The sequence below is a fragment of the Myotis myotis genome, unplaced genomic scaffold (genome assembly GCF_014108235.1).
Source record: "Myotis myotis isolate mMyoMyo1 unplaced genomic scaffold, mMyoMyo1.p scaffold_m19_p_6, whole genome shotgun sequence".
In the NCBI taxonomy this organism is placed as follows: domain Eukaryota; kingdom Metazoa; phylum Chordata; class Mammalia; order Chiroptera; family Vespertilionidae; genus Myotis; species Myotis myotis.
The window spans coordinates 87,131,435-87,147,599 of NW_023416368.1; the positions used below are offsets into that span (position 1 = coordinate 87,131,435).

The window sequence follows — 16,165 nt, forward strand, 5'->3', positions numbered from 1 at the left end:
AATTAAACATATTTTTAAAAGGTTGTTTTTTAGACCTCATCTAGCAAGGTGTCTTTTCACTTCCATTTTCAAATTACCACAATTTTTCACTGTTCCTATTTATATTTCAGCAGCCCAGATACTGTTCTGTCCCTGCCAGGGAAGAATGTGTAGCCCTATTGGTGCAATGTAGGGTCAGGAGGAAATGGGGAGGGAAGGCTCCTCCTCTGCTCACACAGCCAGAGGAGCTGGAGGTCTTTCTGGCAGCCTGGGAGAAGTGCTGTCCCTCCCAGTTCAGGGCCAGATGGTTGTGGAGGATGCAGCCATTTGATGGTGTAGGTATGTCAGCTGTGTTCCTCGAGCATCATCACCAAAACTTACCCCTATTGGTGTAACCTTGTTAGGAACAGCAGCTGAGGTGTGACCATGGCCTGCACAGGCATCCAGCTCCCTATGCCATGTGAACTTCCTGATAGGAGGGCTCTCCCACAGGGTTGACACCACTGACTGCTGGCACCCTTCTCAGCATCAGCCCAGCATTGGCTTGTCCCGAGAAGTGATGGGTGTTTCCCCATCTCTCTGGTGACTGGTGAGCTTCCATGTAGTTAATTTCATACATGGGTGAAATTGGGGACAAACTCGGTACGGGTCTTGTCTTCTAGGAGAACCCTTCTGCCACCTTGGAGGACCTAGAGAAGCCCGGAGTGGATGAGGAGCCGCAGCATGTCCTCCTGCGGTATGAGGATGCCTACCAGTACCAGAACATATTTGGGCCTCTGGTCAAGCTGGAGGCTGACTATGACAAGAAACTGAAAGAGTCACAGGTGATGTGGTGTGTGCAGGAGGGTGTGGTTGTTTTAACACATCTCTCCTGAGACTGTTAGGATGGTTTTACTTGCAGGCTGCCAACACTATCATGGGCCTCGGCCCAGTGCCTAAAGAGATGGAGCCATGGATCGAGGGCAGATGCTCTGTCACTCAGAGCTAGACACTAGCCTGATTTTAAATCCAACAAAAGTCCCTCACAGTCGGGTTCGCAGTCTTTGCCCATTGCCACGAGCGTCAGATCCAAGGAGCCGCGGTCTGCAGAGGGCACTCTGTGCTAGTCCCACGAAGAGCATGTCTAGGAAGTAAGAGCCACGGGGCTCCTGGGCCGTGTCCTCAGCTGCTGGCTTCCTTCTCTTCTTCCGAGGACCTTGAGAGCAGACGTCGAACGGGGGATCCTGGTTGTCTTCTGCGGGTTCTTAGGTCCTAATGACTTCTCTCCCAGGGGTGCCCTTGTTGGTGTTTCAGGCTGTTGGATGCTGCTTGATGCACCCCAGCATCATGGCTCATGGAGTTGCCGTAGGGCACATGCCTGTGGATACCCAGACACAGGAGTCCAGGCCATGTCTGTGTCACAGGCTAACAGGGCTCTTATTTTTCATGTGCTCAGACTCAAGATAACATCACGGTCAGGTGGGACCTGGGCCTTAACAAGAAGAGAATCGCCTACTTCACTTTACCCAAGACTGACTCTGGTAATGAGGATTTAGTCATAATTTGGTTAAGAGGTGATTTTAAGTTTTAAAATATTTGTGACCATAAATAGCATAATTCCTAGTTTGCCCTTGTAAAGTATCCCTTAATTTGAACTCTTCCATGGTAGCCTAGGCACATGTTGAAAACGCTTTTTGCTCTCTTTTTCCTGGAAGACATGCGGCTCATGCAAGGGGATGAGATATGCCTGCGGTACAAAGGGGACCTGGCGCCCCTGTGGAAAGGGATCGGCCACGTCATCAAGGTCCCTGATAGTATCCTTTGTGTGAAGAAGAGCTAGCACGGGGGATCTGTGTGTTGGTCACTGTGGAGACCAGTCCTGGGGCCTTGGGTGGAGAGTATGGCCATGGCTGGAGAGACCCCTTAGAATCAAGTTTGTTTCAAGCCACTGAGCCCTTCATTTGGATTCTGAGCCCTCAGAATTTATATATAACTAGTAGAAGCAATGCTTTACCTGGAGCCAGGATGCTTTGAGATGTTCACCTCATCTCTGAAGCTCACAGTCAGAACCTGGATTCTAGATGTGGCCAATCCATCCTGGCATCCTGGATGACACCCCAAGGTTCACGGGGTAGTTTGGGTGGGGGGTAGTTGCAGGGGACTGGGACACTGGACAGAATCTGTCAGAACATGGGGCTCACTGGCTGTGTTGTTAACTTTGGGCACAATGGGAGAGAAATGTCTCCTCAGTAACCAAATAAGAGCTCCTCAGAAAAGTAAACCCAGCTTATGACAAGGATGAACCTTAACTCAGCTTTGCAGATTATGGCGATGAGATTGCCATTGAGCTGCGGAGCAGTGTGGGTGCACCTGTGGAGGTGACACACAACTTTCAGGTGGATTTCGTGTGGAAATCCACCTCATTTGACAGGTGCGTCTGCCTTCAGCTCTAAATGATTCTCCTTTCCTGGGGGTGGGCTTACCACCAGCCTACATGAGCACGTAGCCAACCTGTTACTTTGCCACAGGATGCAGAGTGCACTGAAAACTTTTGCTGTCGATGAAACCTCTGTATCAGGCTATATCTACCATAAACTGCTTGGCCACGAGGTGGAGGACGTTATCATCAAGTGCCAGCTGCCCAAGCGCTTCACTGCACAGGGGCTGCCCGACCTCAACCACTCTCAGGTTCTTATCATCCTGGAGATGGCTGGGGCCTGGCCTGAAGAGCTGCTGGGGGCGGGGGTGGGCCGAGGGCATCTGTACCCCCTAATGGCCACTTGTATCTGAAGGTTTATGCTGTGAAGACTGTGCTGCAAAGACCGCTGAGTCTGATCCAGGGACCACCAGGAACAGGGAAGACAGTGACCTCCGCCACCATTGTCTACCACCTGGCACGGCAGGGCAATGGGTAGGGATCAGCAGGCCTGACTGCAGGAATGTCTTGGGAGGGTTACCTGCTCACTGTGTTTTACATTGTTTGTATTAGATCAGGCCTCTGGTTGCTTTTAACAAGACAGCCAGCAGTCTGTTGCTCTTCTTTTTTTTAAAAGATTTTTTAGAGAGAGGGCCAGTTCATGGGTGGGTGTTCAACCACTGAGCTACACCAGTTGTTTGGCTCTCTCTGAAATTAAAAAACAACAACAACATGAAAAATATATATTTAAAAAGAAAGACAGCCCTAACCGGTTTGGCTCAGTGGATAGAGCGTCGGCCTGCGGACTGAAAGGTCCCAGGTTCGATTCCGGTCAAGGGCATGTACCTTGGTTGCAGGCACATCCCCAGTAGGGGGTGTGCAGGAGGCAGCTGGTCAATGTTTCTCTCTCATCGATGTTTCTAACTCTATCCCTCTCCCTTCCTCTCTGTAAAAATAAATCAATAAAAATATGTTTAAAAAAATAAAGAGACATATATACATGTGTGTGTATGTATATATATGCTGATTTAGAGAGAGGAAGGAAGAAAGAGATAGAAACATCAATGATGAGAGAGAATCATTGATCAGCTGTCTCATACATGTCCCCCAATGGGGACTGAGCCTCGAACCTGGGCATGTGTCCTGATCAGGAATCGAACCAGCAACCTTTTAGTACACAGAACAACACCCAACCAACTGAGCCACACTGGCCAGGGCAAGCCTGCTGCTCTCAAAGGCAGCTCTGGCCAGTTCACCCAGGTGGTGCTGTGTTGTGTGTGCCTCAGCTTGGAAAGTCTTCACCGTGAGATTGGGGGGATGAGGATGCAGGTCTGTTGTTAGTAATACTTTGCATGAGTAGAGTGAAAACTGGTTGGGGACAGGGAGTCCTGGACTGGCTGGACTTTTAGCTCCTGCATTGTACCATTCCTGGCTTTAGTCTTTTTTTTTTTTTTTTTTTTAATCTCAGGAATGGAGAGGGAGAGAGATAGAAACATCAATGATGAGAGAGAATCATTGATCAGCTGCCTCCTGCACGCCCCCTACTGGGGATCAAGCCTGCAACCGGGCATGTGCCCTTGATCAGAATTGAAGCTGGGACCCTTCAGTCAGTAGGCTGACGCTCTATCCACTGAGCCAAACCAGCTAGGGCTCCTGGCTTTTAGTCTTAGGTTTGTCTGCACTGCCTGTGATTCAAAACAACAGTCTTAGGTTGTTTTGCATTTCATTAATCTCCTCTGGGCAAGCACTGAGATATTCATTTGCTTTATGTTTAAGGCCTGTGCTTGTCTGTGCTCCAAGTAACATAGCTGTGGATCAGCTGACTGAGAAGATCCACCAGACTGGGCTGAAAGTTGTGCGGCTCTGCGCTAAGAGCCGCGAGGCCATTGACTCCCCAGTGTCATTCCTGGCCCTGCACAACCAGATCAGGAACATGGATAGGTGAGTGTCAGGTACCTGGCTGCAGGTGTGTGGGGGGTTCTCCTCTGTGCAAGTCCTCCATGCCCACTGCTGTGCCTGTGCTTCCAGCATGCCAGAGCTGCAGAAGCTGCAGCAGCTAAAGGACGAGACTGGGGAACTGTCATCTGCCGATGAGAAGCGGTACCGAGCCCTGAAGCGCACAGCTGAAAGGGAGCTGCTCATGGTGAGGGCCTGGACCTTAGGGCATACGATGGCACCTTTAGTTAGGTTGTGCCTACTTTTGGAAGAAAGCATAGGTACCCTGAGACCACACAGACATGGTTTTTTAGTAGTTTCTACTGCCTGCCAGCCTCCCTGCTGCTGGGAACTTGGGATCTTGGTCTGTACCCTCGGGGTGGGCCTGTTATTTCATGACAAATCAACCGAAAGTGGATCCCAGCCCAGCACCTGTTCCCCGGCTCAGCACTGCTCCCTAGAGGCTGTCTCAAGCACCGAACCGTCTGTGCTGAGAGGTTTTCTCTGGTAAGGCCCCACCACTTAGGACAGTGATGGCGAACCTTTTGAGCTCGGCGTGTCAGCATTTTGAAAAACCCTAACTTAACTCTGGTGCCGTGTCACATATAGAAATTTTTTGATATTTGCAACCATAGTAAAACAAAGACTTATTTTTGATATTTATTTTATATATTTAAATACCATTTAACAAAGAAAAATCAACCAAAAAAATGAGTTCGCGTGTCACCTCTGACACGTGTGTCATAGGTTCGCCATCACTAAGGTAGGATCTCAAAAGTTTATGTGAGTGCCGTCAGGGAGAGACAGCTTGTTTTCGTGGTTGTCAGGAGGGCAGGGACCAGAGTGGTATCCTGTTCTGTCCTGCCCACCTGCCCTTTGGCGCCTGGTAAACTGTACTGTTGTAGTTGCCCCTGATGCTCACACACACTCTTCCCCAGAACGCGGACGTCATCTGCTGCACATGTGTGGGTGCAGGAGACCCCAGGCTGGCCAAGATGCAGTTCCGCTCCATTCTTATCGACGAGAGCACCCAGGCCACGGAGCCGGAGTGCATGGTCCCTGTGGTCCTTGGAGCCAAGCAGGTGAGCCAACCCCTTTCATGGTGTTCTTGTTTGAAAACTGGTGTGCATTCTCTCCTGTTCAGTTCTGTATAATTCTTAATGCTGGAGGCTGTGTGTGTTTTTTAATGTCCTGTGAGGCTGGGTTCTTTTGTTTTTTGTTTTTAAACATCCTGTGACACTAGGGATGCATGGTGAGCCCTTTAAGGGGTCTTTGAGAGCATCTCTGTGTGCGTCCTGAATGAATGTCTGAGTGTGTTTCATGTCTGTGGTGGGCAGTTTCCCATGCCCAGTCAGTATCTTACCACTGGAATTTGCATGACTGGGTGGTTATGTGGACCCTGGGCCCCTTAGTCTTCTGAGAATGGATGTCCCAGCTGCTTCATGCTTGAACCTCTCACCTGTGTGGGCCTCTCATCACAGCTGATCCTTGTGGGTGACCACTGCCAGCTGGGCCCCGTGGTGATGTGCAAGAAGGCAGCCAAGGCCGGGCTGTCTCAGTCACTGTTCGAGCGCCTGGTGGTGCTCGGCATTCGTCCAATCCGCCTGCAAGTCCAGTATCGGATGCACCCTGCACTCAGTGCCTTCCCATCCAACATCTTCTATGAGGGCTCTCTGCAGAACGGTGTCACTGCAGGTAATACTCGGCAGGGGGTCAGTGGGAACATGCTATCGCTTCCTTCCTGAGTGGCTTTATTAGCAACCATTTGTGTGTGAGGGGTGCCTCCAAGAGGTACCATGGTCAGCAGTACAGCATGTCCACTCTGCAGTGTGGCTGGCCAGTTCTCAGAGCCCATGCCCTGGGGTCCACAAGATGGGAAGGCAAGACTCCTTTCAGAGTGAAGTTGGCATATGCCCTTTGCTGTGCTGACAGTTGCACTAATGGTTCAAAAGCAGCACTGGGAACCAGCAGGGATTTCAGCAGGAGTCTGGATGGTTCCACCAGACTACTTTATGTCATCACTGCCATACACTTATGGCAGCTAACACCCTAAGTGCATGTCCTTGTGACACTGATGGGTATGCAAGGTACTTGATGAATGAAGTACTCACTGGTCACTCAGCTGGGGGGGTATTTATTTTCCTGAAAACAAAGCAAGCTTATGACTTATGTTTTAAGAAAAACACTAACAGCCCGGCTGGCGTGGCTCAATGGTTGAGCATTGAACTATGAACCAGGAGGTCAGGGTTCGATTTCCCAGTCAGGGCACATGCCCAGGTTGTGGGCTCAGTCCCCAGTAGGGGCCGTGCAGGAGGCAGACAATCAGTGGTTCTCTCTCATCATTGATGTTTCTATGTCTCTCTCCCTCTCCCTTCCTCTTGAAATCAATAAGAGAAATACATTTAAAAAAAGAAAAACACTAACAGTATTTACCACCAGTGATAAAAATCTGAGGATTCAACAAAAATTAGTATTTTAGAACCCTCATGCCCCCTAGCATGAGCTGACTAAGTGTTCCCAGTGCTGAGTGGTTTTTCTGATGAGATTGAGGTGGTGGCAGTGTCTGAGGGGAGTCAGTAGGTACCTCTCATCCTAACAGCTAGTGAGGGTGTTGCAAAGTTTGGGTCAAAGGCTGTCCCATGCACAGGGCAGAGAAGAGAGGCTTTCGTCAGAGGCCTACCCGGCACCGTCTGTCCAGCTTTGGTGGAGAATTGGGAGATTACTACAGTTGTGGGGAAAGCTATAAAATATGTCACCAGTCCTAGCTGATTTGGCTCAGTGGATAGAGTGTCAGCCTGCGGACTGAAGGGTCACAGGTTTGATTCTGGTCAAGGGCGCATGCATGCCTGGGTTTCGGGCTTGATCCCCAGTGGAGGGGAAGGGGGCATGCAAGAGACAGCCAATCAGTGATTCTCTCTCATCATTTCTATCTCCCTCTTCCTTCCTCTCTGAAATCAATAAAATTTTTAGAATTAAATAAAATCAGGATGGATATCTTGGCTGTGGAGGTTTCCCTGAGGAGTGAGGGGCCCAACCCCACTCCAGGCCCCCTAGCCAAGGGTTCCAGTACCAGGAAGAGAAGTCCCCACAATTCCTACCTCTAAAATCAGCAGGAATTGTGGCTGAGTGGCATGGAGGCTGCTGGCCCCAGGCAGTTTCTCTCAAAGGGCTCTTCCTCAGGAGTCACTCCCTCTGAGCTCCAGCACTGGGGCAGCAGCTTGAAAGGAACCTGGGACATTGAAGGAGAAACTAACCTGCCTAGAATTAAAACAAGAGCTGGAGGGGCAGTGTATTCCCGGACAGAAGTGCTGGCAGAGGCTTGTTTCTTTGCCGAGGCTCACCCTCCCCCCACGCCCCGAGCCAGCAGGCAGGGCACCATAGTTACATCTCCATCCACCTGGCTCACACTTTTCACCCCACTCTGGTGATTCCCTGAAACCCCACACCTCCCTACTTGCAGTCTCATCTAAGCTATTTCCAGTGGCTTTTTCATACAACTGGCCTCTCTTGCCTCAGGCTTTGGACTTTCTTAAAATTTCTCAAGCAAGCAGCAATGGCTTGAGTGTGCCCCATATCTCTTAGTAAGTGGCCCCAGGCTGAGCACTAGCAGCAACTTTCCTTGATTCAGAGGTTGGCCTCTCCTGGACACCTTCAAGTCCAACACAAGTAGCAGCCATATGCAGATTGCTTTGGCCCCGAGCAGGGCATAGGCAGACTTTGTACCTCCCGGGAGGCCCCAGAGCCTGTGCACCTGGTGGTCAGCTTCAGACCATGCCAGTTTACAACCCTACCACACTCAAGGGGGTGAACTCGGTGAGTACCAAAGCCCCACTAAAGCAAGTCCTGCTCCATGGGCTGGCTCCTGTATAGCAGCTCTTCAGCTCTAGTCGCAGCCAATCCTCACAACCAGTTGGCCTGGGGGTCAGTCCTTCCCAGTGATGCCGACATCAATCAAGGCATAGCTACAGTAGGACAGTACACACAGCTCACACAGGGGCACAACTGAGTGTCCAGCTCAGGTGAGTGGAGAGCTGAGTCACGGCCCTACAGGACACTTGCTACTCAAGGCTACTCTGCCAAGTCTGGGAGACATAGCAGATCTACCTAATATATAGAAACAAACACTGGGAAGCAGCCAAAATACAGAGACAGAATTGTCTCAAATGAAAGAACAGAAGGAGATTCTTCAGAAAAAGAACTAAATGAAATGGAAGCAAGAAAACTACCTGATACAGAGTTCAAAATAATGGTTATGCTCAAAAAACTTACTGAGAATTTCAAGAAACTTAGAGCTTGAAGGATCTTTATGAGAACATCAACAACATAAAAAAGGACAGGTCAGAAATGAAAGATACACTAAATGAAATGAAGAATAATTTACAGTGGAGTAGAGGGTGCCAAGAATAAAATCAACGATTTGGAATATAAAGAAGCAAAAAACACCCAATCAGAACAGCAGAAACGAAAAGAATCCAAAAAATATGAAGATAGTATAAGGAGCCTCTGGGACAACTTCAAGCATACCAACATTCACATTATGGGGGTGCCAGAAGGAGAGGGGAGAGAGCAAGATATTGAAAACCTATTTGAAAAAAATGACAGAAAACTTCCCTTTACCGGATGAAAGAAATAGACGTACAACTCCAGGAAGCACAGAGTCCCAAACAAGATGAACCCAAATAGGCCACACCAAGATACATCATAATTAAAATGCCAAAGGTTAAAGACAAAGAGAGGATCTTATAAGCAGCAAGAGAAAAGCAGTTAGTTACCCTAAGGGAGCGCCCATATGACTGTCAGCTGATTTCTCAACAGAAACTTTGCAGGCCAGAAGGGAGTGACAAGAAATATTTAAAGTGATGAAAGCAAGGACTTATAACCAAGATTATTCTACCCAGCAAAACTGTCATTTAGAATTGAAGGTGAGATAAAGAGCTTCACAGATAAGAAAAAGATAAAGGTGTTCATCACTAGCAAACTGATATTACATAGAATGTTAAAGGGTCTTCTTTAATAAGAAGAGGGGGAGGGGGGATAAAAAATAGGAACAATAAAATGGCAATAAATACATATCTGTCAGCAATTGACTCTAAAGATCAAGATGAACAAATAGGCAGAATAGAGGCAAACTCAGGTACAGAGAACATTTTGACGGTTGCAGGATTAGAGGGGTGTAGATGGTATGAGTGAAAAAGGTGAAGGGGCCAAACCGGTTTGGCTCAGTGGATAGAGCATCGGCCTGCGGACTGAAAGGTCCCAGGTTCGATTCCGGTCAAGGGCATGTACCTCGGTTGCGGGCACATCCCCAGTAGGGGGGGTGTGCAGGAGGCGGCTGGTCGATGTTTCTCTCATCGATGTTTCTAACTCTCTATCCCTCTCCCTTCCTCTCTGTAAAAAATCAATAAAATATATTTAAAAAAAAAAAAAAAGGTGAAGGGATTTAGAAGTACAGATTATTCAAAGCCCATGGATACAGACAGTAGACAGGTGAAGGCCTGGGACAGGGTGGGCGATGGGTGGAGGGAGGCAAAAGGGAAAACAGGGACATCTGTAATACTCAACAATAAAATATAACTTTGGGGGGAAAAAAACATTTGGCAGCAGACCCTGGGTTAACGGGCCACTGTACTCACCAGCTGGCCTCTGGCCTCACTTGAATGATAGAGACAGACTTGACTTCATTCTAGCTTGACAGGAAAGGGCATCATACCGTGTACACTGGCATGTCGGCGTTAGGCTGTTGTCATGCAGAAATACCGGTTTCCTCACACTGATCTGCTGGATAGACGTGCTCCTCTGACAGGAGAGGTTGCTCAACAGTGTCATCCACAAAAGCCGATTGTAGAGGCTTTTGAGTCCTGCGAGGGCAGCAGTAAAGCTCTAGAAGGAAATAGGAGAACATCTTCATGGGCCTGAGCATAGGTTTCGTAAAGTGGCTGTAGAAAGCACCAAACAGTAAGGCCTGTTCAGGGCATGAGCAGCTCTTTGTTGAGTGTCATGTGCACGGCTTCACTCAGTCCTTGCCTCTTGGGCAGGGGATCCTTTTGGATGGCTTCTGGCTGTATTTTTCTTCTCTGACGGGAAGTGTTGCCTCTTTTCCCTCCCCAATGACAGCGGATCGAGTGAAGAAGGGGTTTGACTTCCAGTGGCCCCAACCTGATAAGCCGATGTTCTTCTATGTGACCCAGGGCCAGGAGGAGATCGCCAGCTCGGGTACCTCCTACCTGAACAGGTATGCAGAGGTTTGCCTGCCCCAACAGCTGGCTCAGTGGCAGCTTGGCCAACTCCTAATTAATGTAGGTGATGCTGGTCTGAAACTGCCCTCCTCACTCTGCTCTGTTTAGGTTTCTCAGGCTACAGCATATTCTCATTTCGCTTTTCAGTGTTGTTTTTATGTTGAGCAGATTCTGTGTGTGTGTGTGGTGAGCTTTTTCTGTCCTCTATAACTCCCTTGGTCCAGGACAGGATGGCCCCAATGTGGGCATAGCTGCCCCAGCACCTCCCGTAGCCTCTGGTCTCAGGAGCCCACAGGTGCAGCCCAGGGAACTGAATGCCTGGTTTCCTTAGGACGGAGGCTGCAAATGTTGAGAAGATCACCACGAAGCTGCTGAAGGCAGGTGCCAAGCCGGACCAGATTGGCATCATCACACCCTATGAGGGCCAGCGCTCCTACCTGGTGCAGTACATGCAGTTCAGCGGCTCCCTGCACACCAAGCTGTACCAGGTGCGAGCTCCATCTCCCTCTGCCACACTGACCTTGATCACCTGGCCAGGGAGGTTTGCATTCGAATGTTAACCTTTCTGCTGAGTCCTGCAAATCAAGGCTGTCTTAAGAGTCAGAAATGTGAGAGACAAGGTTCATAAAGTTGTTTTTCTCAGGATACTTTTCAGAGCATAACTTGAAAAGGCTGCAGGGTTGACCTGTTAGGGCTGTGGTGTGTGCTCCTTTGTAGTGGATGTTTCTTATCCATGAGAAGGCTGTCCACTTTTAGGTCAATACCTGGGTAAAATGTCCAGGTGTATCTCATGAGGGTGCAGGACAACATAATTATTTTTCCATGTGGACATGAACCATACTATAAAGTATGGTTCTGACAGTGACATGTGGTCTTCGTTCTGTTAACTTGGGAACAGTCTTGGGTGTTACAATGAGCAAGTACGCTTTTATTATTGGGAAACAGATTACCAAAAATAAAAAGACAAAGCGGGAAGGCCAGGAGAGCAGGGCCGGGGACCAGGGATTCAGTGGTGCATCTGGACATGCTTCATGTTGCCTGTGGGTCTTTGAGGGCAGCCAGCTGACTGACCATGACCATGTGTCCCTGCAGGAGGTGGAGATTGCCAGTGTGGATGCATTCCAGGGGCGCGAGAAGGACTTCATCATCCTTTCCTGTGTGCGAGCCAACGAGCACCAAGGCATCGGGTTTTTAAATGACCCTAGGCGGCTTAACGTGGCCCTGACCCGAGCAAGGTACAGTGGCTGAATCCTGTCTGGGCTTGTTGGTGACAATTGCCACCTTCCTGTCTCAGGGACCTTCAGAGGGACTTTTCCTCAGGGTCTGACTTTGGGAGGCTTCCCACTTCCTGGTCCTCTTGTTAACAGTCCTCGCACCCCAGCCACACCTCGGGCTGGCAGTACAGGGCCTGGGAGGGGGCCTTCGCCAGTTCCTGAGGTCCAGAGGCTACAGCAACAACTTAGAAAGCAGGGCTCACCTGCAAGTACTTTGCTTGTGTGTCCTGGTGGTTTTCTGTGGTCTCGGTCTCATGGACAATGTCCGTTCTGGCCCTTCTGACTTGAGATTCAAACCCAGTGCCTGGCGTGTGTCCCTGTCGAGTTGTTGAACTATGAGTCTAACGGTTTGGCCTTGACTCCTTTTTGGTTCTGGGATGTAACTGCTCTGACATAGTGGTAGCAGCAGAAGAGACTTGGAGAACAAGGGGGCTCCCATGCTGCCCATGTGCCAGCCAAGGTCAGGCTCATGTTCCCACATCAATTCTTTCCCCACTCAGGACACTTGGTTTTCATGGTCACCCCCTTTCTGTTGTACACTGTTGTTAGGTGACCCGCATGGGGACGTGTCCCTAACAGCTGGGGGAAGGTAAGTGTCCACAGAAGCTAGGCCCAGGCTCAGGCATCAAGTTACATGCCTAGTCAGGATCCCTGAGGCATCTCAGGAGGCCGACTTGAGGCTACAACAAGGAAACTAGTCTCTGAGCTAACCTGCCATCTGGGGTTTTTGTCATCTGAGCCCCTAGAAATCCACTTCCAAATAAACTGAGTGCAGTGTTAACAGCTTGTAGGCTGGGCTCCAGTGCCAGTCATCATGGGCAGGCCAGGCATCTAGGCAGGGAGGCTGAGGGTAGCCCCCAGTGACTGGACTCAGGTTTTGAATTTGTTTGGCCTCAGACTGTTGTATGTGGTGTTTGTTTGCTATGAGGCCATAACACCATGTTCTTTGCGCCCACACCTTGCAGATATGGAGTCATCATTGTGGGCAACCCTAAGGCCCTGTCCAAGCAGCCCCTGTGGAACCACCTGCTGAATTACTACAAGGAGCAGAAGGTGCTGGTGGAGGGGCCTCTGAATAACCTGCGGGAGAGCCTCATGCAGTTCAGCAAGCCCCGGAAGCTGGTCAACACCATCAACCCTGTGAGCTGTGGCTGATAGTCAGGAGGGATGGGACCTCTTTTCCTCCAATCCCCCATTCTGGCACCTGGCAGTGAGCGATGGCTGGTGTAGCCTGTGGAAAGCGTGTGCATGTCAGTGTTTGAAGAGGAGCAATGCATGCTGGCTCCCCACACCAGTGTCCTGAGGTTTATACGGGCTGCAAAGTCCTGGGGGTATCTAGGAGTGAGACAAAGGCAGTTAGGAAACCTTGTGAACCCAGGGTGCCTTGGGGGGTTAGGGGTACAGGGCTGCTTGAATGGAAGCCAGAGATGGAATGTGGAGCATCAAAGGCTGTGTTATTGGAAGAGGAGTGGGATTTCTCACCTACCCAAATGCTCTGCAGGGAGCCCGCTTCATGACCACAGCCATGTATGATGCCCGGGAGGCCATCATCCCAGGATCGGTCTATGATCGGAGCAGCCAGGGTAAGTCCTCTCTGTGGGGGCCTGGGCCAGCACTGAGGATGTTGACCCTTCCCACGCCTGCACTGCATCTGTCCACAGAAACCTTCCTGACAACGAGTTCCTTCTCAGCTTCCCTCTCTGAGATCAAAGTGTTGGTCTTTGGCAGTTTCTAAAAAGAAGATATTTTTAAATAACACAGTCCTGCCGGGTTGCCCCCATGCTCCCCCCTCTCCCTCCACCCTGTGCTCCCCTTTTCAATGGGAACTCATACATGCAGTTCCTCCAAGTGGCCTGCAACCTCATTTCAGGTTTTGTCTCTTTCCTGAAGTCCCCTCTTGCTCTGTCAGAGCTCTGAGTTGGGAGCATGTTCTCGTCTCCTAGTGGAGTCTCTATGTCCAAAGGCTGAGTCTGACCCCTGCTGGCTGGAACACCTCTCTTCTTCCTGAGCCAGTGTGAACGGTTCTCTCTCATCCCCCAGGTTCTTGCCTGCTGGGACCCTTCCCCACCCCAATCAGCACAGAGGGCGACACAGTGCCCTGCCACTCACTTCAGTGCCACCTGCCCATGTTTTTTACTGTGGGCTTTGTTCCCTCCTATGCTCAGTATTCATCCTGAGGGCAGGTGTACCCCAGCTCCTCTTACATGTTCTCGGCAGCCCCCTTTCTCTGACCCTGTATTTGCCTGGCCTCTGGGTTCAGATTGGGGATCATGTTATCTAACAACAACAATCCTCTCATCACCACATCAGCAAGTTGCTGTGTAGCTGAGGGTGTCCAAGGTGCTTCTTCCCTCAGTGCCCAGGGGCTGACCCAGAAGACCATGTTTTCAAGTCCATGGGGGCCTTTGTTTGGTCTGTGGAGCTTAGGCATTCTCTTGCTTTTTAGTGTGTGTGGTATGAACATATGTTTTGGCACAGAAAGGACCACTTTTATTTGAAATATTGAGTGGTAGTTCTCAGTTTGTCAGGTCCCTATAGTTGTGTCAGAATCCCCTAGGGAAAAAGGTGGTTTCCCAGGCACCACCGCCAGCAGGTTGAGAAGGGGGTTGATGGTGAGAATCTGCAGCAGGCAGTTCTTGCCATAGGGACACCCTAAAAACTACAGGCAGAGCAGTGACAGGATGGGATAGGCATCCCACTGCAGGCAGAGTAGCTTACTGGAAGTAGGCAGCAGACTCACCTGTACACAGTGGAGAACTTGCCATTCACCCTGTCTTACAGGCCGGCCCTCGAACATGTACTTCCAGACCCACGACCAGCTTGGTATGATCAGTGCTGGCCCCAGCCATGTGGCCGCCATGAACATTCCCATCCCCTTCAACTTGGTCATGCCACCCATGCCACCACCAGGGTATTTTGGACAGGCTAACGGGCCAGCTGCAGGTGAGCGAGCACCAGGCCTCGGAGCAGAATCACTTGTCACCTAGGCTTAGACCTCCTTTAAGGAACCCCGCCGCTGTATTTCAGGCAGAGGCACCCCGAAAGGCAAGACGGGCCGTGGCGGACGCCAGAAGAACCGCTTTGGCCTTCCTGGGCCCAGCCAGACGAACCTGCCCAGCAGCCAGGCCAGCCAGGATGTGGCATCACAGCCCTTCTCTCAGGGGGCCCTGACACAGGGCTACATCTCCATGAGCCAACCCTCCCAGATGAGCCAGCCTGGTCTCTCCCAGCCTGAGTTGTCCCAGGTGAGCTGGCTACACAGAACTTGAAATGTACATCCACTTGCAGAGAAGTTAGACCAACCCAGGGTGCCCCCCCACACACAGACACAGACACCCCTTGACACACTCCCCAAAGGACCCAGGAGGATGGCCTCCTGCATGGCTGCCCTCAGCAGTGGTGCTGTGGGTTTAGAACATTGTCCATGATGCTGCCCCTTCCAACAGTCCTAGCTCACCCGCCTCAGTGGTGAGGTAGCCAGTGTGGGTCTCCTGCTGCTCAGGTTCAGGACTGCTTTTTCAGACTCTTCTCTAGGCTTGCGAGGGGCTGAACACACAGCAGATTCTCAGAGTTGCAAGGACATGTGCCAGTTCTCTGGCTGCTCATCTCCCCACTGTGTCTTTCAGGACAGTTACCTTGGTGATGAATTTAAGTCCCAGATTGATGTGGCGCTATCGCAAGATTCTACGTACCAGGGGGAGCGGGCGTACCAGCACGGTGGAGTGACGGGACTGTCTCAGTACTAGAAGGCAAGCCAACTCCGGAGGAGGGCTTCACCGGGACCTGGACTTGTCAGAAAACTCGGGAAATGTGGGAGTCTCAAGTCCAGGAGGGGCCAACTCATCATTGTGACCTGTCACTTCAGGTCCCTGCACCTCTCCCTGTGTTATGTCCTCTCCTGCGAGTCCTAGAACTCCTGAGAAAGGCCGATGTGGAGGCCCATAGCCCCCTGGGCAGGCAGGGAGGTGGACACATCCCTTTCCCTGACTGGCAGCTTGTGAGGGTGATGGGTCCTGGCACTAGGTGCATAGGGAACTTCTGCAGAAGGTGCCTGTGAGTCATGCCTTGCGGTTCCCATCTGTCTGTGTGCCAAGGAAAGCTGTGTGCTGATACTGCTGGGAGAACGGGTGCCACTGTTATAGCACAGGCTGTAGCCTTAGCATTTGACTGCCTTCTGTCTCTGGTTGGAAAGTCAGTGGTCTAAGGGCTGTCCAGCACGTGAGGTCACATTTTACAGGTGAGAACATCGGTGCTAAATGGAAGTAGGGAGAAAGCAGCTTGCCTTCCAGGCAGGGCTGGGCTCCTCCTTTCTCTGATAGCCTGTGCCCTCTCCCTCCCTCTCTCCA

The 16,165-nt window shown here is 50.6% G+C and overlaps 1 protein-coding gene across 4 annotated transcripts in view; it reads left to right on the forward strand.

The window, feature by feature from the left end:
• UPF1 (UPF1 RNA helicase and ATPase) overlaps positions 1–16,165 on the forward strand; it is a 42,414-nt gene that overhangs the window by 24,595 nt on the left and 1,654 nt on the right. The window contains exons 6-23 of one of the 4 annotated variants that reach the window (XR_004968067.1): positions 642–803; positions 1,415–1,532; positions 1,674–1,772; positions 2,281–2,389; positions 2,487–2,646; positions 2,751–2,869; positions 4,151–4,315; positions 4,403–4,517; positions 5,248–5,391; positions 5,791–6,004; positions 10,424–10,541; positions 10,877–11,033; positions 11,638–11,780; positions 12,785–12,959; positions 13,321–13,402; positions 14,601–14,762; positions 14,847–15,064; positions 15,446–16,056. Coding sequence is in view for 2 of the 4 variants with exons in the window: in XM_036311975.1 (XP_036167868.1) it covers positions 642–803; positions 1,415–1,532; positions 1,674–1,772; positions 2,281–2,389; positions 2,487–2,646; positions 2,751–2,869; positions 4,151–4,315; positions 4,403–4,517; positions 5,248–5,391; positions 5,791–6,004; positions 10,424–10,541; positions 10,877–11,033; positions 11,638–11,780; positions 12,785–12,959; positions 13,321–13,402; positions 14,601–14,762; positions 14,847–15,064; positions 15,446–15,565 (2,580 nt within the window). In the remaining 2 variants the exon portion in view is untranslated. Of the gene's footprint in view, positions 1–641; positions 804–1,414; positions 1,533–1,673; positions 1,773–2,280; positions 2,390–2,486; positions 2,647–2,750; positions 2,870–4,150; positions 4,316–4,402; positions 4,518–5,247; positions 5,392–5,790; positions 6,005–10,423; positions 10,542–10,876; positions 11,034–11,637; positions 11,781–12,784; positions 12,960–13,320; positions 13,403–14,600; positions 14,763–14,846; positions 15,065–15,445; positions 16,057–16,165 lie in introns of those variants that run through there. The other 3 variants (XM_036311975.1, XM_036311976.1, XR_004968068.1) reach the window with 3 other exon arrangements.